Source organism: Rana temporaria, chromosome 6 (genome assembly GCF_905171775.1).
Source record: "Rana temporaria chromosome 6, aRanTem1.1, whole genome shotgun sequence".
Taxonomy (NCBI): Eukaryota; Metazoa; Chordata; class Amphibia; order Anura; family Ranidae; genus Rana; species Rana temporaria.
Genome location: NC_053494.1, coordinates 15,694,317 through 15,718,932, shown reverse-complemented (window position 1 = coordinate 15,718,932; position 24,616 = coordinate 15,694,317). Strand labels below are relative to the sequence as shown.

Sequence of the window (24,616 nt, the reverse complement as noted above, 5' to 3'; positions counted from 1 at the left end):
CCTCCATTACCGTCTCATAGCCACACAGAAAGTGAGAAAACATCTCTGCAATGTTTTGGAGAAACCCAGGTCACCAGAACTAGTGTCCCCATTAGAAGAATTCCCCTCTATTACTTTTCTGGGGCCAACAAAAATTTGGGATATTCTTTTACTTTCAATGATAATGGTAAATCTGAAAAATAGAGGACAAATCTCCGTAACTGGGGCACACACAACAAAAAAACCTAATAGGTGTTCTATTTTCTCTCCACTCTATCCAAGACTCCAGCTTTTGATACACTTAGTAACAGAATCGCTTCCCACACTCCGCTTGAGTGCTTCCGTCATATACCACTTCCTCCAGTCTGAATATAGATATCAGATATTATAGCCGCATATAGCAACCAAGAACAGGCAGGACTCGTTTGGCTGCAAAGCTGAAACTCTTTATTTGAACAAGAATGCAGGATTTTATACACTTCAGAAGGAGGTCCCCCCTCCTGATCATATTACCTTAACCATTCAAACTGTAACCAGAAACATAAATTGACATGAGCTAATTAACTAGTCATTTAACCAGCCTAGGTGACTCAGAGGTCTGACCTTTCAGGTCAGACTTGTCGTCTTCTAGTTCAGAAGACACAATACACATTATCATAAGTATAAGCAAAGAACACCTTCACACAATAGGAGGAGCCCCCAGTAGCAGACAGACCGGCTCCTACATTGAAGACCATGAAATCCATATCCAATCAATGAGGGATTGCAGATGGTATGGCAACAGTCTACAAAACTCTTACGATGTTTAATCATTTTCTCAGTCACCCTGTGCCCCTAATAGACACAGGGTAACTTAGACATAGGAGGTGCATGGGGAGATGAAACAAGGGTTTCCCAACCTCTCCAGTTCCATGGGCCCCACGCCCAAAGTGATTCCGGTCACACATTTTACATAGTTTGTTTGGGCCAAGCTGGCCCAAACAAACTATGTCCCTCACTAACATATGAGGCCACTGGATGTGCTGTATACACTGTATGTAGCTGAGGCAACATACAGCATAGTGTTTTCCGAGTTCCAGCGGAGACTTGCTGTCTCATACCTGGAATGGCGTTCAGCCATTCAGAGAAAGTGATCTATTCTAGCAATGAATACAAAGCTTCCTCTGATTGGTAGAGTCAGGCCTCGTACACACGACAGAGATTCTCGGCAGAATTCGCCGAGAAACTCGGTCAAAACCCGGATTCTGCCGAGAATCTCTGTCGTCTGTACAGTTTTGGCTCGATGGAGCCGCCGAGGAACTCGACGAGAAAATAGAGAACATGTTCTCTATTTTCTCGTTGTCCTCGTTCTTCTATGGGAGAAGCCGGCCCGCCGAGCTCCTCGGCGGCTTCATCCCAAAACTCGACGAGGAACTCGACGTGCCAAGCACGTCGAGTTCCTCTGTCGTGTGTACGGGGCCTCAGAGAGGCAGGCTGATGATGTCACAACCTCTGACTTCATTGCTAGATTACATGGCTTGAGCCTGAATGGTTGAGCTTCAGTCAGTGAACTGTGTTTTGGGTATGAGACAGGAAGTCTTGGCTCGAACCCGGAACACAGTGCGGTATGCTGTACGTTGCCTCAGCTACATACAGTTTATACCGCACATCCAGGGGCCTCACATGTTAGTGAGGGACATAGTTCATTTGGGCCAAGCTGGCCAAAACAAACTATGTAAAGTATATAAAAAGCTGGAGTTCAAATTTAAGTAACACTTAATGGTTTTGTCCCTCCCCATTCTGTGATTGAACAAGCAGGAGACTGGTGAGCTCATCTTAGTCCATAGCAACCAGTCCATAGCAACCGTCCATAGCAACCCGTCCATAGCAACCAGTCCATAGCAACCAGTCCATAGCAACCCGACCATAGCAACCCGACCATAGCAACCAGTCCATAGCAACCAGTTCATAGCAACTGTCCATAGAAACCAGTCCATAGCAACCCTCCATAGCAACCAGTTTTTGATGGGGCAAATAGGATGGTGCAGTTTTGATGGGGAAGTTTTTGATGGAGCAGTTTTTGATGGGGCAATGGATCGAACTGGATCGACACACTGTTGGATCACATTTACATCTCCAGGGGCACTGTCTCCAGTCAGGAGTATTGGTGGAGGCAAGACCATGTCGCACAATTTCCCCAGAAGGTGTATCTTTTCTAGGTTAATATTCCAATTGCACACCTTTCTGGAGAAACGTCTCAAAATTACAAAAATGGGTGCTGAAACGATCACCAGATGGGCACTGGAACAACAAACCATATGAACATATTCTCCAGCACACCACGGATCATACAAAACGTCCAAAAGTTTTGATGCAATGAAAACATCACAAGGATTGCAACGTTTCGGGGCCACGCAGGACCTCTTCGTCAGGCAAGCCTGACGAAGAGGTCCTGCGTGGCCCCGAAACGTTGCAATCCTTGTGATGTTTTCATTGCATTAAAACTTTTGGACGTTTTGTACGATCCGTGGTGTGCTGGCGAATATGTTCATATGGTGAGCTCATCTCTCTGCTCCTATTCTTGTTACAGATTAATATACAGTGCTTACATTTTTAAACAGTGTACATTCACCCCAGTCCTTGCCCTCAAGCAGTTTACACTCGAAGATCCCTATCTCCCATGCAAATACACTCTAAGGCCGATTAATCTGCCAGCATGTCTATGGAGCAAACAAAGGCAAATACAGGAAGAACATGCAAATTTCATGTAGATATCGTCCTAGCCAAGACTTGAACCAGGGACCCCAGTGCTTTAAGACAGAAGCTCTGACCACTAAACCACTACACTACATTGATTTGTGACTTTTGTATCTCCCCCAAATCCAGCTTTAAACAAAATCTACATTTAGGTAGCTGTACTGCGCCCAAATAGGATTGACTTTAGGTGGCCCCAAGTTTGACTTGGATCTCAGAATCTGCAATAGCGGATGTGATCCTGAACACAGAACACACATTTTCTTGGCCAGTATCTCCTCGAAATCAGCCATTTCTCCCAGTACAGAATGCAGAAACAGGTAAGCAGGCAATCTCATGGCTTATTATAAAATTTGAGTTTTGCCTGAAGTTCTCCTAATTAACTTTCATTTTAAGTCACCAGATCCTTTAATACAAGCCCGATTATTCATGTATAAGCAGCTTTCCAGTGGAGGCAATGATGATCATCAATGATTCATCCTAAGAGGCCGGTGGATAATCTGCAATTATGTAACCGGATCATGTTGACCTGTGTATAACACTACCGAATTCCCAGGCCAGCTAAAAGGAATAATCAGGCTGAACTTTGACAGAAGCAATAACTCATAAAAGATAGCAAAGTCCACAGGGAAGTGTATGAAAGTTTTCCGGGTTCTGTAAACCAACGGAGGCTGGTATATCTACAGGTAGTATACACAAACCGAGGCTGTGCCAAGTGGGACGCTGACAAGGATAAGGCAACTGGATGAAGGAGGGTGGGCTGTGCCAAGTGATGGAAGAGGAACCACAAGAGCCCGAAATCTCTGGCATCTTGGAGAAGAGGCGGCAAAATTTGGTGAGTCATTACTATAATCGAGAATGTTGCTGACGCTGGGATCATTGCTGGTTTTTGGACTTTCTTCTCTTGGAAAGAAATTTAGTCTTTGGCTTGCTACTCTCTTGGAGCTGCTATCGGAACCTAAAAAACTTTAACATACTTTAAACTTTTTCGACTCTGACCTATCGAGCCCTGCCGAAATCAAGGCCTTATGCCGCGTACACACGGTCGGGAAATTCCGAGGAATAAAGTCAGACGGAATTTTTTAATTGGATATTCCGAGTGTGTGTGTGTCCCATCTGACTTTTTCCATCGGAATTTAGAAAGAAAACATGTTTTTTTTTTTTTTTTAGGGGAGCTGCGGTGGCTAAACGCGATTGGCACTGTGCTGACAAGCCATTCACCTCTGCAGCTAGGGGTTCGGATCCCGGTCTCAGCTACATGTGAATTGAGTTTGGTGGTCTCAGCCCGGCTCCCGGTGGGTGTGCTATGCGAGGTAAGCCTGCGCTTAGTACGCCCACCCCTCTCCCACAAAAACCACCACACTTACACGCACTCGAAATTGGGTTAACATGCACGCACTTTGACCACGCGGTCTCTAAAAAGAGAGGCGAAGGACTAACGGGGCTGGTTGAGCGGGCTAGATCCTCTCACTCCCTTATAGGGAGTCCCTCTGCCCCGTTGGGCTTCAAAGCGGAGCAGGTAGGGCGGGTTGTGTGGGAGGACCCCCTCACACACCCGCCATTGCCACCCGGGGCATGGAGAAAGGTGGCAGATTGCCTCTGGGGGAGGCCTGCCTACTCCCAACTCCTGCAGTCCGGCTCCTCTCTCGAGTACACGCACAAAATACACTTAAAAAAAAAAAAGAACATGTTTTTTAGAATTTAGAAAGAGAAATTCTGTTTGTCTGTAGGGAACTCCGACGGAGAAGAAAAACAGGCATGCTCCGAATCAAGTCGACGCATGCTCGGAAGCATTGAACTTCATTTTTCTCGGCTCGTCGTAGTGTTGTACGTCACCGCGTTCTTTGACGGTCAGAAAAATCCATTAGAGTTTATCCCGACGGAAAATCCGAACGTGTGTGCGGGGCATTAGGCTTTACAGACCTCTGTCGAAAAGCAAACTTTGGCTGAAAATGTTTAACTTCTACACATTTTATATTGATTTTAGCAAATGGTAATGAAATATTCAATTTGAAATCAAAATGTGTAATGTACGAACTTTAAGAAAACTGTGTTTTGCCCCATGGCAGGCAAAGCAACAGGTTTGCTTTAGTCCTCCCCCCTCCACTACCCAGCCATGCATACTTTGCTTTACTCCCTCACCTCTCTGTTAAGCTAGGAGCACATACCAGGTACCCCTATGTATTAAGGAGTGTTTTACTTCCCTTTCTCACATGTGACAGCACAGGAGTAATCACCACATGGTGTCAACTTAATCAAAAACAACTTAGAGCCTACACGGGGTGAAGAGGGGAGTGGTAGATAAAATAAAAGGTGAGCATGTGCTGCTAGTGAGAGAACCATTAATGCAAACCTGCTGCTTTGGCTGGCATTGAGTGATAGAAAATGAACATTAAAACTAATAAATTCTAAAGTGTACAATGCATATAAAGTCATTATTGCTATGAATTGCATAAAAAAATTCTGAATACAATATGAAATGTATAATTTGTACAACCGCCTTCTGTTCGCTTTGTACATACCAACGTTTGCCTATCTTCTCTGTACCACCTTCCACCTACTTTGTCCACTCTACCATCTTCCCACTTTCGCACATCCCACCTTCTACATACTTTGGCCCGGATTCACAGACATCAGGCGCACATTACGCCGCCGTAACGCAAATAATATACGCTACGCCAACGCAGCGCAGAGAGGCAAGCATGGAATTCACAAAGCCAGTGCTCCCTACGCTGCGCTGGGATTCGAAGGCGTTCGCCGGCGTAGGTGGAAGTGGGCGTAAGCCATGCAAATGAGGCGTGACCCCATGCAAATGATGGGCCGAGCACCAGATACGTATCACGAACTGCGCATGCGATGAGACGTGGACGCATCCCCCTGGGCATGCTCACAACCACGTCGGAACAACTGCCTAAATATGCCGGAACATTGCGTTCGGCGTGAACGTAACCTACGCCCAGCCAGACACGTCCAACGTAAAATACGCCGGCTTGTGTTCCCTGGTGCAGACCTTTGTATGTCTGCTGCTGAGTTACACCTCCTTTATGTGGAATAACTTTACGCTGGACGTACAACTTACGCACACTGCGTCGGGCGCGCGTATGTTCGTGAATTGCCGTATTTCACTCATTTGCATATTTGAATGAGTAATCAATGGGAGCGCAAACATGCGTCCAGCCTAAATGTACGCCCACCCTACGCCGGCGTAGGCAAGTTACGTCGGCGGGATGAAGCCTGTTTTTAGGCGCATCTTAGTTTGTGGCTCCGGCGCACACATACGCCGGGCGCACAGGAGTTTGCATTTACCTTTCTGCTTCCAAGTCCCTGGATGTCCTCTCCCGCCCTCGATGACGCTTCAGCCAATCAGGTTACCGATAACCAGAATCGGTGGACCTGATTGGCTGAGACGGCCGTCAGTCTTATCCAAGGAACACACCCCCCGTACGTTCCGAGGATAAGACATCCGGGAGCCGAGGGCTGTACTCGGAAAGCCTATCAGAGCCGCTGGCTCTGATAGGCACTTGCGCACAGCCAACCACCTGAATAGACCAGCGGCAGCTGGCAACAATAACATACATTCATGCAATGCATGAATGTATGTTATTTGCGAGAGCCAGAGGGGACGGCGCTGCAGAACGACATTCTTAAAGTCTTAAAGGGCCCGTTTTTTTTTATGACTACAGGGGGGGGGGGGGGGGGGCGGCGCCCAGGCGCCCCCTATGGACGGGCCGCCACTGGGCCAGGACAACTTTTGCTTTGGGGCCCACAAGCTTCAAGGTACGCCTCTGATTATCACTATGGCTTGAGGTCCTGGGGACTGTATGGTCCTTCTGGTTTTGTGTGGCTGCTCTCTCACAATCCCAAAACATAGAACAACACAGGTAAAGCTTTAGCTGAGGCCAAACCAATCCGTAAATTTACATGATATCGGGTTTTGACTGCATGGCGTCAAATAAAAAATGGGCTATAATTCATCCAATGCTAGAATACACCTTACATTCATCTTGAGTTCAACGATAATTATGATTATTTTATTTTCGATCCATGCAGAAATTCCATTGGCGGACATACCAGTTCATTCTGAAGGGGGCGAACCTCTCATATTTCAAAAGGCGTGGGAGTGATGACAAAGAGGTACCATGACTTTAAAACTGATTTACAGAACTGTGCAATAGTTTTAGGCAGGTGTGAAAAAATGCTGTAAATGAAGAATACTTTCAGAAATAGAAGTGTTTTATCGTTTATTTTTTTTTATCAATTAACAAAATGGAAAGTAAATGAACAGAAGAGGAAATCCAAATCAAAGCAATATTCGGTGTGACCTTCCTTTGCCTTCAAAACAACATCAATTCTTTTAGCCTAGGTACACTTGCACCTAGTTTTTGAAGGAACTCAGCAGGTAGGTTGTTCCAAACATCTTGGTGGACTAACCCACATATCTTCTGTAGATGTAGGCTGCTTCAAATCCTTCTGTCTCTTCATGTAAACCCAGACAGACCCTGTAACGGAATGGCCCGTGATACCCAGAGACTTTTGAAGGATGCGGGGTACTCCTTGGGTCTAGGGTCATCCTATGTCCAATAGGGGCATAGAATGACTGAGAAATGATATCATGAATTACATGAGATGGGACAGTAATGATAATTCATGTATTGCAGGATATCTTGAAATATTACAAGTTGTTAATTCTGACCACAACAGGTCAATAGGAGAGTGTCTCCTTCAATGTGGAACATAGACTGTTGAGGTGCTAATTAAGTCTGCTACTGTTAAGATGTTAATTGATGTTAATCGCCTCCAGCTACCTGGCTGTAGTGAGGAAAGCTTGATGTGATTGCATTCTATTGTCTATTGTGTTAATTAAGCCTGGCTCCTAAGATATTTAATGGTGCTATGCTAACTAACCCTGTATTGTGTGAAAGTTCTATTGATGCTAATATGTGTTGTGAGTTAACACACTCTAAAGGTCAGACGTCTACAAAGGAATGTGTATTGTGTATCAGGTGAGAATAACTTATCGCGGAGTCAGAACGTCTGGGTAATGATTAGTAATTAGTTCATGTAGATTATCTGAATGTCATTATCTAAAGGAATGTGTATTGAAGTTCCTTGTGTCATGTTGTGGGTGGAGTTGAGTCATTGTCCATATTTGGTTGCTAACTGTATAAGAAGAGCTGAGTTTACCATTAAAGTATTCATTCGTTTGGAACCAGAGAACAGAGCTTGTGTCTCGTTATTCTGGGAAAATCCATATGGATCGTGTCTGCTGGATTGTGGAGTGTCAGAAAAGCTGTCTTGGGTTGGTGGAATGGAATATCGTAAACGGTGTTAACCCCTGACCGTTACAGACCCTATGATGGTTAGATCAGGGCTCTGTGGGGGCCAAACCATCAGTTCTGGGACTCCTTGTTCTTCTTTATGGTGAAGATACTTTATAATGACATTGGCTGTATGTTTGGGGTCATTGTCCTGCTGCACAATAAATTTGGGACCAATCACACGTCTTCCTGATGGTATGGCATGATGGCCCCACACAACACACCTGAAAGTTCGGTTGACAGGGTCACTTTAAGCATAGCATTCATGTATCCAGATATTTATTGCATTGAAAGGAATTTTACATTGTTGTTTGGTCACATTTTCTCGACCTGGAAAGTTCCGAGCACATCTGTGGAAACATCACTTTGTATTCGAAAAATGTGACCTTTTCAGGAGCATACACTGTATATACCACGGCACCCTGGTTGGGAAACATTAATCTAATGGACATGATACTCAATACGGCTCTTCAGACATACTTTTCCATGGTTGAAAAACACTAATCTAATGAAAAAGAATATCCTTCATACAGCTCTGCAGACATACTTGAACGGAAAGGTGAAACAAATAAATGAGTAGAAAGGAACACAGATGTCTCCTGGTTTATAAGAGGTTTTGTAAGTGCACAGAGTAATAACATTTTAAACAAAAGAATATGGACAGGGCTATGTACTGTGAGTGCAACAAGAGAGAACCTCTTTGAGAAAAGAGTCCCACCTATTGATCTAGATCAGGCAGGGACATTTTTAAGGCATGGCAAGGGGGGAAGCTGCCCTGGGCCCTGTCATTGTTGTGGGGCTCAAAGCGGCTGCCCCATACTTGCCAACTATCCCAGTTTGGAACATCAAATGTTAAAGATACAAAGAATGGACTTTGCAGGCACCAATTATAAAAGTACAAATAAATTTATGAACATATAACCCGTGAGGGTTTGTTAAAGAAGCAAAAACATACAATACATAAAAATCAATTAACCGCTTGGGATCCGCGCTATAGTCAAATGACGGCTACAGCGCGGATCCGAAAATCCAAGTGGACGTCAATTGACGTCCGCCCCTTTGCGCGTTCCCCGTGCGCGCTCCAGAGCACGCAGCGGGGAAACTCTGTGTTGGCCGTGTCCCTTGACAGAGCCAATTACAGATCGCCGCGAGCGGCCAATCAGAGTGGCCGTTTGCGATGCGATCTGTGCGGCCAATGAGAGATGATCTCATATGTAAACATATGAGATCATCTCTCATTGCCGTTTTACACAGAGACAGCGGTGCTGTCTCTGGAGAGGAGACCGATCTGTGTCCCTTGTACATAGGGACACAGATCGGTCACCCCCCCCCCCCAGTCACCCCCCCCTCCACCTACAGTTAGAACACAATGCAGGGAATACATTTAACCCCTTCCTCACCCCCTAGTGTTAACCCCTTCAATGCCAGTCACATTTATACAGTAATTAGTGCATATTTATAGCACTGATCGCAGTATAAATGTGAATGGCGCCAAAAATGTGTCAAAAGTTTCCGATGTGTCCGCCATAACGTTGCAGTCACAATAAAAATCGCAGATCGCCGCCATTTCTAGTAAAAAAATAATAATAAAAAATAATAATTCTGTCCCCTATTTTGTAGGCACTATAACTTTTGCGCAAACCAGTCGCTTATTGCAATTTTTTTTTTTTTTTACCAAAAATATGTAGAATACGTATCGGCCTAAACTGAGCAAAAAAAAATGTGTTTTTTTTTTTTTAAATTGGAATATTTATTATAGCAACAAGTAAAACATATTGTATTTTTTTCAAAATTGTCGCTCTTTTTTGTTTATAGCGCAAAAAATTAAAACCGCACAGGCGATCAAATACCACCAAAAGAAAGCTCTGTTTGTGGGGAGAAAAGGACGTCAATTTTGTTTGGGAGCCACGTCGCACGGCCGCGCAATTGTTAGTTAAAGCGATGCAGTGCCGAAAGCTGAAATTTCACCTGGGCTGGAGGGGGGTATATGTGCCCAGTAAGCAAGTGGTTAAAAAGAAAACTACAGTAACAGTAAAAGAAAAAGGAGGGTGTGTGCGTTTTGGAAAATTAGGTAGCACCTGTCACCACAAAAACGTGAATAGGTAAAATAAGAGAAAAACAACGCATACGATGCGCCAATGCATACCATATAACAAATAGCAGGATGTGCTTGAAAGTAGATTATTTATAGAAGCGTTAATAATTAGTGACGAGTTGGAAAATGTCCAAAAAAGAGCCTCATTGGTAGTTGAGAGAGACAGTTCTGTCATAAAAAATATATATATAAATATAAATATAGAGTCATAAGAATGGTGCGTGATTAAGTGTAAAAAGGTTTTTTATTATGTTATATAATCTCAAAACCAATAACAGTCTGTTATTATGTAGCTCCTTAAAAGTCCAAGTATGTCTTTAATCTACTTGAAACTTTGAGTATTATTTAATAACAGTGGATGTGGTGTGTGCTAACCCAACAGGCCAGCTCAAACCTATACTAAGTACATCTTTATACTACAAGACCTTTGATTGTATTTCTCTCTTTCCTCTCTAGGGGGAGCTATGGGGTACCATAAATTTACACGATGTAAGTGTTCGCTGTCCAAGCTCTATAGTTCAAGGAAGCTGTACATATTAACATTATTGTATATATATTTTTTATTTTTAAACTGTTCTATATGGTTTTATTATTTATATGATTTTTTTATTTTTATTTTTAAATCAATATTTAATACCGGGTGCACCTGTGACACTGTTTTTTTTAAGGCAACCTCAATTTGCTAGACAGAGAGCACAGATGATCTTTTTCCTAATGAATCTCTGTGAAATCCCTTTTCAACACAGCATGAAGATTTATTGAGCTCTGTGTTCATTTTGAGCATTGAGGCCTAGATTCGGCGCAAGTGTGGGCGGGCGTAGCGTATCGTATTTACGCTACGCCGCCGCAACTTAGAGAGGCAAGTGCTGTATTCACAAAGCACTTGCGTCCTAAGTTACGGCGGTGTAGCGTAAATGTGCCGGCGTAAGCACGCGTAATTCAAATTGTGATGAGGTGGGCGTGTTTTATGCTAATGAATCGTGACCCGACGTGATTGACGTTTTGAACGAACGGCGCATTGTATCCCAGTGCGCATGAGTCGGATAGAATGCCTAAGATACGTCGAACACTGCCTACGACGTGAACGTAACTTACGCACAGCCCTATTACGCAAACGACGTAAAAAGATACGCCTGTTCCGACGTCCATACCTTGCATGGGCTGCGCCACCTAGAGACCAGCTTTATCTTTACGCCGGCGTATGTCTTACGTAAATGGCGTAACTAATTGCGATTGGCGTACGTACGTTCGTGAATCGGTGTATCTTGCTCATTTACATATTCAACGCGGAAATCATTGGAAGCGCCACCTAGCGGCCAGCGTAAATATGCACCCCAAGATACGACGGCGTAGGAGACTTACGCCGCTCGTATCTTGGCCAAATCTATGCGTAACTGATTCTATGAATCAGGCGCATAGATACGACGGCGGCCATTCGGACTTACGACGGCGTATCTGGAGATACGCCGTTGTAAGTCTTTGTGAATCTGGGCCTGACTATTTAGTTCTAAGCAAAGCAGTTAGTGTTAGCCTGGTAAAGAAAACATGCTTAGAGCTCTACTTGCTGGCAGGAAATAGTAAAGATAAGATATTCGTACTTACATAGTTGGTAAGGTTGAAAAAGAAACCAGTCCATCCATATTTCATAATTATTTATCAAAAGTGGAATACATGTTCTTGCATGGGTCGGTTCAAAAGGGTTCTTGCATGGGTCCTTCTGATGGACTCTGCTTTACTCAGCAGGGGATCGCTCCGCTGATCTCCACTGAGAAGGCGGATGACAGGTCCGTCTCCGCTCACTGTGCAGAGACAGACCTATCAGAGCCCCGCTCTCCTCTATGGGGACATTGGTCTGTTTTATACCGATCCCATCCACCAGACGGGTGGAAAATAGGGTCACCATCCATCTGGATTTTACAGACAGGATCTGATCGGATAGCAGAGGGGGTCAGTGGACATTAGACATGTGCACTGCCGAAAAATGTGTTTGTTTTCGTTTCATTTGTTGCTTTGCTTTTTTCGAATATTCGGAATTCGGAATATCAGAAATTTGAAAATTCGGAAATTAGAAAAATTCAAAATTTGGAAATTTTAAAAATCCAAATCTTCAGATTTTTGAATTTGTGAATTTTGGATTTTGAATTTCAAATTTTGGAATTTCCGATTTACCGATTTTGGATTTTTGAATTTCCGGATTTTTGAAAACCAGAAAATCTGAAAAAAAGAAAGAATATCAGTAAACTTCAACATAATAACTAACTAATAATAACTATTAAATTATAGGTATTGGAATTTCCTTTCAAATTTGACTGTTAGTGAACGTAACGAATACAAATTTATCTTAAGTTACAAAATATTCGAAATAACGAATGCAGCATCTAAACAAATGGAATGGAACAAATTAATAATAAATAATAATAAAACGTTTTTATTATTATTATTTATTATTATTATTATTTATTATTATTATTATTAGTTCCTTACATTCCATCTATTTAGATGCGGCATTCGTTATTTCGTAATTAATTAATTAATTCGTAACGTTCACTTACAGTCAAATTTGAAAGGAAATTCCAATACCTATAATTTAATAGTTAGTAATAGTTATTATTACCGTATTTATCGGGGTATTGCGCGCTCCGGCGTATAGCGCGCACCCCTAAAGTGGACCCGACATTCCTGTAAAAAAACATTTTAGCACTTACAGTTTTGGTGTCTTGTGCCGCGTCCATCGGCGGCCTCGTCGGGTCCGGCGTCCGTCTGCGGCTTTCGGGTGTCCTCTTCATCGGGTCCGGCCTCCTTCTGCGGCGTCCTCCCCGCTCGATCCCCGCTTTCCCGCGCCGAGTTTGAATACTGCGCCGGCATATACAGAGCGCAGTACACTCTTGTATAGTCGGGCAGGCTCGGCTACTCTCGCGCTCTCGTCCTGTGTGTCCAGGACGTGAGCGCGAGAGGAGCCGAGCCTGCCCGACTATACACGAGTGTACTGCGCTCGGTATATGCCGGCGCAGTGTTCAAACTCGGCGCGGGAAAGCGGGTATCGGCGTATATCGCGCACCCACGATTTTGCCCTGATTTTTAGGGCAAAAAAGTGCGCGGTATACGCCGATAAATAGGGTAGTTAGTTATTATTTCAGTTTTATGATTTTTATTTATGGATTTCTTTGAATTTTTCGAATTTCCGAAATTTCTCATTTCTAATTTCCGAAAATGTTGATATTCCAAAATTCGAATTTCCGAAATGTTGAATCTTCAATATTTAGGAATTCTGAATTTGAAATGTGAAAATTCGGAAATTCAAAATTTCGGAAATTTGACATTTCGGAAATTTGACATTTCGGAAATTTGACATTTCGGAAATTCAAAAATCCGGAAATTTTAAATTTCGGAAATTTCAGAATTAAAGCGGGAGTTCACCCATTTAAAAAAAAAAAAAAAATCTCCCCTTAGCTTCCTGCTCGTTCGGTCTAGGGGAATCGGCTATTTATATTAAAATAGGTGCAGTACTTACCCGTTTTCGAGCTGCATCTTCTTCCGTCGCTTCCGGGTATGGGTCTTCGGGAGCGGGCGTTCCTTCTTGAGTGACAGCCTTCCGAGAGGCTTCCGACGGTCGCATCCATCGCGTCACTCGTAGCCGAAAGAAGCCGAACGTCGGTGCGGCTCTATACTGCGCCTGCGCACCGACGTTCGGCTTCTTTCGGAAAATCGTGACGCGATGGATGCGACCGTCGGAAGCCTCTCGGAAACCTGTCAATCAAGAAGGACCGCCCATTCCCGAAGCCCATACCCGGAAGCGACGGAGAGGATGCGTCTCGTAAACGGGTAAGTACTGCACATATTTTAAAATAAATTGCCGATTCCCCTAGTAATAACGAGCAGGAAGCGAAGGGGGAAAAGTGCCCTCTAAGGGTGAACCCCCGCTTTAACAAATTTGTCAAAATTTGTTAAAAAATGAATTTGTAACTTAACGAATTGCACATGTCTAGTGGACATGTCACTGCTGAATTGTTCCCGCTCCATAGGAGTGAATGGACGGTCCGATCAGGTCCACCTGAAAAACTGACAGGCGGACTTTATCGGAAAGCCTGTGTGAAAGGGCCCTAACCTTGGTCTAGGTAGGATAGGTTTCTAGTCCTTAACAGAATGTTTACGTTGAAAATGGTTTACAAAACACCTTTATTTTGGATCTTTCAGTTGCTATCCAATGTCCTTTATTAAAAATGCACAATTTTGGTAGAACTGGTAAAAAAAAAGGAATACAACCGTATAACATAAAAAATACTTAAGTTAAAATAAAATATAGAAATCCACCAGAAATTGGAGGGTGTGTTTGATAAATGTCATCCAATGACCGTATCCAGTAATATTGGTCTTGTTTAACTAGACTTGGATTGAAGAAGACGTGACTGAAGAAGTCACTTGGATAAACAGTTTGGATTAGCAGTGACCTTCAACATTACAGAAAGCTTCCAGTTGAATGAGAATAACTACTACTAGATATACCAAGATCTGGATGAATGAGAACTCTCACAGATATGCCAATGATTGTGTTGTGTTCCTTCTTTGATCAGGTGACATCACTTGTTTGTGTGGATATCATGGGTTCCCGATACCCCATTGAGGTGACACTGAGGAACGGGAAAGTAATCTTATTGGTAAGTTGGTTAGTTATGTTCTCCAGCATACCGAACGTTGGTGATTTAGGAATTTAGCGCAATCAGATGCCCTGTGCTCCTTACTCTTTGACCTTCTTCTGGCATAGAGGCCCACGAATGGCAGCAATAAAAGACTGTTGCATCCTAGAAGATGTTTACCATGTTCAATGGTGCAAAAGACTAATTAACGTGAAACTATTGGTCCTAATCCACTCTTTGTGGCCCAGCTTTTTGGAACATTAGTTGTGGGTCTGGAGTGCATGTTGGACACCCTTTATTAAGGGAACCTTACAGTCAGGGGCGGACTGACAACTCATGGGGCCCCCGGGCAATAGATTATGGGGCCACACAGTATACACACATACAGTATACATACACAGGAAACACACAGTACACACACACACAGTATACACACACACACACACACAGTATACATACACAGGAAACACACAGTACACACACACACAGTATACACACATACAGTATACATACACAGTACACACACACACAGTATACACACATACAGTATACATACACAGTACACACACACACAGTATACACACAGTATACACACATACAGTATACATACACAGGAAACACACAGTACACACACACACACACACACACACACACACACAGTATACACACATACAGTATACATACACAGTATACACACAGTATACACACATACAGTATACATACACAGTACACACACACAGTATACACACACACAGTATACACACACACAGTATACACACACACAGTATACATACACACAGTATACATACACACACACACACACTGAAAAGTTACTGGAGAGGCGGGGCAGCTATAATCTTGGGATTTTTTTAAAAACACAGATTTTTACATACTGTCCCTGGTTTTACTGATGGGGCCCCCTAGTTGCATGGGGCCCTCGGGCAGTGCCCGAGTGCCCGAATGGTCAGTCCGCCCCTGATTACTGTCTATTCACAGCTGTGTGATGAAACCCCTGAAGGGCTCCTCTTACTTTAAGGTGACCAGATTTTTAAAATGAAATCCAGGGACATATTTTATTTTTTACTAGTAATGGCGGCAATCAGCGACTCTCTGCCCATCGCCATGCTGCCCGCCTCACAGCCTGTCAAGTCTCACTCTCCGGGCCCCCGGCTACTACTGGGTGGGGAGCGGAGGAAGATCACTCTACCAGGAAAGGCAAGGAGATAAGCAGGCAGGCGGCTGGCCGGGACTTAAGCCAAGGTAGAAGAACATGCGAGTGGAGATGAATGGGCATGCACCCGAAACTGAAGAAATATTCCCTCCGCTCCGACCAGCACATGATCATCAGAAAGGGGCACAGATAATGGAAAAAATACACCCTAAATACACCCTAAGCTAGTAGGAGCGGCAGAGTGGGGGGGGGGGGGGTGGGGTGTAATTCAGATTTTTTTTATTCTGCACTGTCTTTGAAATTGCCCCAGCCCAAGTCCAAACCGGGGACAGACTTGGTCTGGGGACAATGTCCTCAATCCGTGTACTGTCCCTGGAAACCGGGGATGTCTAGTCACCCTCTCTACAACCAATGTATATAGTAGCACACCCAGGCTGCTGTGAACAAGATTTTTAGAATGCATTGCTGAACTAACACTTGGGTACAAAACCTCCATTCTCGAATCTTGGAGGGGCACTATGCCCTGGTGCCCAACCAGTGCCCTAAGGGCCACATGTAGCCCTTTGATGTTTGAAGTGCAACCCTTTTGCTCCACCAGTCACAGTAGAGGGGGCATTGATTTGTAAAAGGGCCCTTAATACTAGTAAGGGCCAGATCCACGTAGCAGATCGTAATTTTCGGCAGGCATATCGTAACGTATTAACGCTACGCCGCCGCAACTTTGAGAGGCAAGTGCTGTATTCACTAAGCACTTGTCTCTAAAGTTACGGCGGCGTAGCGTAAATCTGCCGGCGTATGGGCGCGGAATTTAAATGTTAAAGATGTGGTTGTGTTTTATGTTAATTTTACTTGACCCAACGTAAATGCCATTTTTTCTGAACTGCGAATGCGCCGTCCCCGGGGGTATCCCAGTGCGCATGCTCGAAATTAACCTGCAACAAGCCAATGCTTACGACGTGAACGTCATTCTACGCAAAGCCCTATTCGCGAACGACTTACGCAAACAACGTAAAATTTTAAAAATTTGACGCGGGAACAACGTCCATACTTAACATTGAGTACGCCTCATATAGCAGGGGTAACTTTACGCCGAAAAAAGCTTTACAGAAACGATGTAAAAAAATGCGCCGGCCGGACGTACGTTTGTGGATTCGCGTATCTAGCTAATTTGCATACTCAACGCGGAATTCAACGGAATGCGCCACCTAGCGGCCAGCGTAAATATGCACCTTAGATCCGACGGCGTACTAAGACGTACGTCAGTCAGATCTAGCCCAGCTTCAGGCGTATCTTGTTTTGTGGATACAAAACAAAGATACGCCGGAGCAAAATAGAAGTTACGCGGCGTATCAATAGATACGCCATTGTAACTTCTTCGTGGATCTGCCCCTAGGTCTATTGGTTTAATTCAACAAGTCCCTAGTCTCAGACTGTCTCCTACAGCATGACTTCTCTAACCACTCCCGAAGAACAATCTCTGACCATTTCCTCTAGGAAGCCTTCAGTCTATGTCAGTTTTCTGTCATGTAATAAACATTATTTCTAAACATTAAGGGCCCCCTTTACCTTGTAATTTGACAACCACGGTAAGTCTTGAAGGTGTCTGCACACAGAACATTAGCTTTAAAAGATGAAACAGATGTTAGAATTATTGACAAATGGACAAGGATAGAAGCCAACGAACAAACCCTTGAAAGTATCAATGTTAATAATTTAGGGCACAAAATACAATGGAACCTTCGGATTGCGAGTAATGTGGTTAACGAGCGTTTCGCAATACAAAAAAATTGTAACTTGGTTTGAGAGTGTTGTCTCGCAAAACAAGCACGATTCAGGCCAAAGCGGTGTGCAGTACCGCGTTTGGTCTGAGGTTGGGGGGGGGCACCGTAGCCGAGCGGAGCCGAATGACGCAGTTCGGAAATTCACAAATAGGCCAGAGGACAGCTCGGCTGACCTCAGCAAACCTCGGAAGCTGAGTCTTTCCTAGGTTTGCCGAGGTCAGCTGAGTGTGTCCTCGGGCCTTTCTGGCAGTTTCTGAGGCTCTCCGGTGCCCCTCCCACCTCTGGCCGCATGCGGTATTGCATGCCATTGAAGTCAATGCGGAACAAATTATTTTCGTTTCAAGTTGACTTCAATGGGAAAACTCGCTTTGATATGCGAGTACTTTGGATTACGAGCATTGTCCTGGAACGGATTATGCCCGTAATCTGAGGTCCCACAGTAAAATGTAATGTATTCTAATAGTTTTGAAGGTTGGTTCCTTTTTTGTTTTGTTTTTTAATAGCACCAAACCAAAAAGAAAAACAGAAGGGCCTGGTTATGAAAGAGGTGCTATGATTAAGCACTGTTCGATAGTGTGAAACGCGTCAGCTCTTCTGTCCGTTCTGGCTGTCCAGAACTTCTTCCTATCTCATTACGAAAGAGGGACAGTTGGGAACTTTGGAACCTCGGTGGGAACAGTGTCATTAGTAATAATGTATTGTATAGTTAAAATGTACTTTTCTGTTTATTGAAAAGGTGTGATCAAGCCGTAGGCTCTGCTACAGTTATCGTTGGTGTTTTTTATCCATTGTGGCTCCATTTTTAACTCCTGTATTTTTGCTTCCCGTTATGTTTCCAGGCTGCAGACAGTAACACAGAGCGGGGGAAGTGGATGAAGGTATTACAGCAGAAAATGGCATCGATCAGGAAAAGGTATCTATGACTTTGATGTCTATGGGCCAGATTCTTGTAGATCGGCGTATTTTTGTGCAGGCGTAACGTATCCTATTTACGTTACGCCTCCGCAACTTAGACGGGCAAGTGCTGTATTCTCAAAGCACTTGGTCCGTAAGTTGCAGTGGCGTAGCGTAAATAGGCCGGCGTAAGCCCGCCTAATTCAAATTTGGAACAGGGGGGCGTGTTCTATGTAAATAACTTGTGACCCGACGTGATTGACGTTTTTCATGAACGGCGCATACGCTGTCCGTGGAATATCCCAGTGTGCATTGCTCCCTAGTACGCCGCAAGGACGTATTGGTTTAGACGTGAACGTAAATGATGTCCAGCCCCATTCACAGACGACTTACGCAAACGACGTAAAATATTCAAAATTTGACGCGGTAAAGACGGCCATACTTAACATTGGTACGCCGCATGTACGACACCATATAGCAGGGGTAACTTTACGCCGGGAAAAGCCTAACGTAAACGGCGTATCTGTACTGCGTCGGCCGGGCGTACGTTCGTGAATTTGCGTATCTAGCTGATTTACATATTTCTAGGCGTAAATCAGCGTACACGCCCCTAGCGGCCAGCGTAAATATGCAGTTAAGATCCGACGGCGTAACAGACTTACGCCGGTCGGATCTAATAGAAATCTATGCGTAACTGATTCTATGAATCAGGCGCATAGATACGACCGCCCAGACTCAGAGAAACGACGGCGTATCTGGAGATACGCCGTCGTATCTCCTTTGAGAATCTGGGCCTCTGTGTTTCCTCCCACCTAAACTACACCAGTACTTCTTATATTACATACCTCCCAACTTTCTGAGATGGGAATGAGGGACACCTATCAGCAAAAGTATGCAGGCATAGGACACACCCCTTGCCACGCCCCCTTAAAGGAGAATTGTACAAAGAAACAAGATTGGTTAAACCCACAAGTGCTTTGTTTTTTACACTACTATTCCTTTATATTGGCTTTTGGAATTTACAAATGCAGCAATTTTGAAATCAGATGAAAGGTTTAGCGCTAGGAAAACACTTTTTGGTAGATAAAAAGTGCATTTTATATACATCTATATAGATCAGACCAAACTCAGGGCCAATCGGTTTCTTATTTTCATTCTCCTGTACTGAGATGGAAGCACAAAAAGGTAGAATCTGGCTGGTATGGGCAAGCCTTGCTGGGTAAATGTCAATAACTCTACTAATCCTTTTGCCAGGCGGACATCAGACACCCCTGTGGTGCGGGAGAAAGTAGTGGATGCCAATCGGGGGATCTGTGATTGGATGAGGAAGGTGAGGACAACTGGACTGTTACCCAATCTCTGTGTGGGATACATTTTTCCTTATTTTTATCCCCCATGTATTTTAGCACATAAGTTCCCATTTGAATCTCCAGATTTGATATGATTAGCATAGATTTTACAAATGTTACAAGCTCATTTTTAGCTTTAGTTGGAAAGTCAATCTAGACAACAAGAACTGCAGTGTCAGGGAAATTGTGCGCCTAGACTCAGCCATTAGAAAAGAATTGGCTCTTCTTGGTTCTTTAAGACCACCATAACACTCGGGATATTAAAATGTTTCACAGCGGTAAGACCTTCCTGTTATCATACAGAATCACATAACCAAAGGCTGTTGTCTTTCCCGGATACACTGTCAAAAGCCTGCTACTGTGGATTAAATTAGCATTCAGTAAAATAATAGAGCTTAAAGAAATGGGGCCAGGCTATGCACATTTAAACATAGTGCTGGGGTCCGAGGAAGAAGGTAACCCTTCGAAACGCGTCAGCTGGCAGTGGCCCCTGATATCTCCTCCGTGGCCATCTGGAGTTCATCTGTCTTAAAGAAATTGCTGCTATTTGGAGACTATTTACATTGTGAGCTATCCACCTATGTTTGTGAGTAGTCTTTCTTTTATCTACTTTTAATAAAATACAGTATATCCAAAGGATAATGCACAAGGCTGGTGCGCCCTTTTTATTTTTTCCTATAGACATTCAAATATTTATATAGAGACCACTGACCTCTGTAGCTGTGGGTACTATGGAGAAGTCAATCTTCAAAGTCCAAAACAGAGGCACTGAAATTGCTGCGCCTCTTCCCTTGCTTCTGCTGGCTGCAGGGACTTAACTGCTTATCATCCTTCTACTATAAACAAACAACAGGCGCTGTAAGCTTTCAGGGTCTCTGTCGTGAAGATGAATTGCCTCACAGCGAGTGCAACTACAGAGGTCTGTGATGGCTTGTTTTTAAGTTCACCTTTCTGACCATGTTTAATTTTTCACCCATATTTAGGGTTTAAACCTGAAACATGATTACTGTCTGTATCCCCTCACCCCCAATCCGCCCCTCCCCCCCTACTGTTTTTCTTCTGGCAGGCTCCAGTAATTTTTTGATCTGGCACAGAGATCTGTGAATGGGGAGACCACAAGTACCATCTACCACTGTGTTGTAATATATGTTGTAATATGTTGGCCGATTTATGTGGGATGTTATATATATATATATCAGCCCTCAAAATTTCCACTCGCCTGCTAGCATTTGGCGAGTGAATTTAAGCTGGGGGCGAGTGATGACAGGGCTGCATGACCAATGTCCCTTCAATCTGTGCCTACACTTAGAGCCCCGATGCGATTGGCGGCCGAAGAGGAAAGGTGCATGCTCGGGAAAAGTAGTCTGGTGAGCCGCGCACAGGCAGAGCAGTACACAGGTGCTCTCCTTACAATTCTCATTAAGCCATGGGACCTAACAGTATGACCTCTCTGAGCCTGCCCCCTCCCCCCGACCAATGTAGCTGGAGAGCAGAGAGCAGGGAGCAGGAAGTAATGAGTCAGGTGGAGGATTGCGAATATTACCACTCCGGGTGTCCCAGGTAGGCAGTGCAGCGCTCACTGAAAGTTGCCCTGACATGACAGCGGCAGCCTTCTAGTTTGTACAGTTTTCTTCTCCTTGTGCTCTATGTAGGTGTCCAGCAGTTTAGCCTGAGCACTGTGAGCAGACTGGTCTCAATGTGTGCTGTGAGCTGTCAGTGTGCGCTGTGCTATGGTGTCAACGGCTGTGCAGTTGTGTGGATCTCGGCGCTGGATTGTACTCCCTCCCGCTGTGCTGCAGCTCCTCTCCTCACTGCCAGCCTGAATAAAAGGGGGAAGTGGGGACATGCAAGCGTGGAGCCCCACACACAGGCTCCTGATGATGAGATGGAGAGGGAGAGAGAGGATGGATGGGAGTTGCAGAGGAGACAGCAAGAGAATGGGGAAGAGATCCAGTTCTAGTGCCCTGTCCCTCTGGTCTGCCCCCAGTGCCCTGTCCCTCTGGTCTGACCCCAGTGCCCTGTCCCTCTGGTCTGTCCCCAGTGCCCTGTCCCATTTTGTTAAAGTTGTTTTTGGTAATATTTAATTGTGTAACTTGATTCTGCATAAAACATTTAACAGTGTCATTCCATGAGATAATCTACGAGGGCGTGTTTAGGGGCGCAATTAGGCGTGGAGCAGTGTATGAATTAGGTGGGGCAACTGGTGGCGAGTAACTCTTGAGGCCTGGCTAGTAGCTCAGGGCTTGAAATTTTGAGCCCTGTATATATGTTGTAAGTCCAAAATTGACCAGGCCAGATTTCAGTCCGGGATAAGTCTATTTTACACATCAAACCTGTAATTGCATGTTACACATCAAAAGACGCTTGTCGATTGTCAATAGCCAAAGAGACAGGATGGGTCTATTTTACACATCAAACCAATCAAACCAATCAAACAAACCATTACTCAGGCCACATGTAATCTAATTACTTATTAGAGGGAGCTTATTAGTATGCAAGGATGTATACTAATTAGTGACTCCGGCTGGGGTCATTACCTGTCACTCTGAAAGACAGGATGTAGATCAAAGACGGCCAATCAAATTGCTCAGCTATTCAGTGAATAGGGATTATAATCCTGGAGTTCAGTCTTGTCTCTGAGAATATATTCCCTATGTATTCTCTGTATGAATATGGCACAGGTCTAGAATTGATCAGAATATATCCTCTATGTATTCTCTGATATGGAGGCACGGGTCTAGGAAGAGATTTGAATTATATGCTCTGTTGGATTTTGTATCGTCTGTGGACTTTGTTCGTTATTGGAAGTTAAATAAAATGCATTCTCTGGAGAGCCTGGTGTGTTGCTGCGGAACAACAAATTTATAATCCTCATACTAACACCTAAATATCAATTATCTAATCGGACTCCACTATACGCATTGAGATCACTACACATTGCAGCAGAGAGACTTGTAGATCTTTAGATTTCGTAGATCTCACTGCAGTTATAGTCCACTGATAACTTCCACCAGCCCCCGTAACTGAAGGTCCTTACCTTGGGAAGGACCTATGGCCGGAGGAATAGTCTGCAGGAGCCTGTGCGTTGCTCTCACGATCCAATGATTGTGGTTGAACTTATAAATTACATTTCTTCTTAATCAGCGTGCGTACATTTATATATTTTTTTTCCAAAATGCAGAATATTGTTAGGAATATGTAAATATATATATATATATATATATATATATATATATATATATATATATATATACCGTATATAAGCCGAGTTTTTCAGCACATTTGTTTGTGCTGAAAATGCCCCCCTCTGCTTATACTCGAGTCACCTTTTTGCGCCTGATCTCCCGGACATTGGGGACTCGGTACCGGCCGGCTATAGGTCCCCTGGACCCGGAACTTGGCACACATGTAGCCCCTCTACAAGTGTGCAAACTTTAGACTCCCATGTTAAACGGTAATTTCTCTGGTGATTTTGGGGACCCGGGAAACCAGACAGTCGTAGGTCCCCTGGACCCCAGAACTTGGCACACATGTAGCCCTATTTCTCCTCTACAAGTGTGCAAATTTTGTTGTCTGGGGGACCACTGGCTGGGAGCACTGATTTTTCAAAGCCGGGCACCCCTTCCATAGACTCCCATGTTAAAGGTCAGTCTAGTCATGGGCACAGTGAGGCATGGGCACAGTGAGGCATGGACACAGTGAGGCATGGACACAGTGAGGCATGGGCACAGTGAGGCATGGGCACAGTGAGGCATGCACAAGAACACAGTGAGGCAAAATGAGGCACAGTGAGGCATGGGCACAGTCAGGCATGGGCACAGTGAGGCATGCACATGGACACCCTAGGCTTATACTCGAGTCAATACGTTTTCCATTTTTTTGCGGTAAAATTAGGTGCCTCGGCTTATATTCGGGTCGGCTTATACTCGAATATATACGGTATATATAAAGAAAAAGTCCATAGTATGGGTAGAGGGCCACTTTAAAGAGGAGTTCCACCTAAAAATTGAACTTCCTCTTAACCCACTCCTCGCCCCCTTACATGCCACATTTGGCATGTCATTTTTTTGGGGGGGGGAGTGGGGGCTTCAGGAGAAGGGGACTTCCTGTTCCACTTCCTCCTTCCCCCGAGGGGCTGCAAAGGCGATTAAGCTTAATCGCCTTTTGGCAGCCCCTCCCTGTAGGCGATCGCCTAGGACACGTGACAGGTCCTAGGCGATCGCCTGTCCAATCAAACAGCGCAGCGCCGGGCCGCGCGCGCATGCGCAGTGGGTGCCCGGCCATGAAGCCGAAAGCTGTCACGGCCGGGTGCCCACAGTGACAATGAAGACGCCGGCCGGGGAGGGGGGGAGAGGAGCGGAGCCCCGGCCGGCGCATCGCTGGAACGCTGGAGCAGGTAAGTGTCAGTTTATTAAAAGCCAGCAGCTACACTTTTTGTAGCTGCTGACTTTTAATAAACTTAAAAAATGGGTGGAAAACCCCTTTAAGCACAGTCAGCAGTCTGCAATGTCTTATAGATTTTATTTTATCTTCACAGTAACTTTATTTCATTTGTTTACAAACTTCTCCTCTACAGTCTGACCCTGCCGGCGAGACCCGGGGACTGGACTGCAGCGAAGGTAAAACGAATGATCCGTCGGTGGATTTACATGCTTCAGCGCT

At 44.4% G+C, this 24,616-nt stretch overlaps 1 protein-coding gene across 1 annotated transcript in view; it reads left to right on the top strand.

Moving 5' to 3' along the window:
- The first annotated feature begins 3,316 nt into the window (after positions 1-3,316).
- LOC120943170 overlaps positions 3,317-24,616 on the top strand; it is a 41,918-nt gene continuing 20,618 nt past the window's right edge. The window contains exons 1-7 of the mRNA XM_040356308.1: positions 3,317-3,547; positions 6,763-6,846; positions 10,582-10,614; positions 14,697-14,780; positions 18,551-18,624; positions 19,860-19,935; positions 24,531-24,573. Of these exons, the coding sequence (XP_040212242.1) occupies positions 3,458-3,547; positions 6,763-6,846; positions 10,582-10,614; positions 14,697-14,780; positions 18,551-18,624; positions 19,860-19,935; positions 24,531-24,573 (484 nt within the window). The 5' untranslated portion in view covers positions 3,317-3,457. The remainder of the gene's footprint in view (positions 3,548-6,762; positions 6,847-10,581; positions 10,615-14,696; positions 14,781-18,550; positions 18,625-19,859; positions 19,936-24,530; positions 24,574-24,616) is intronic.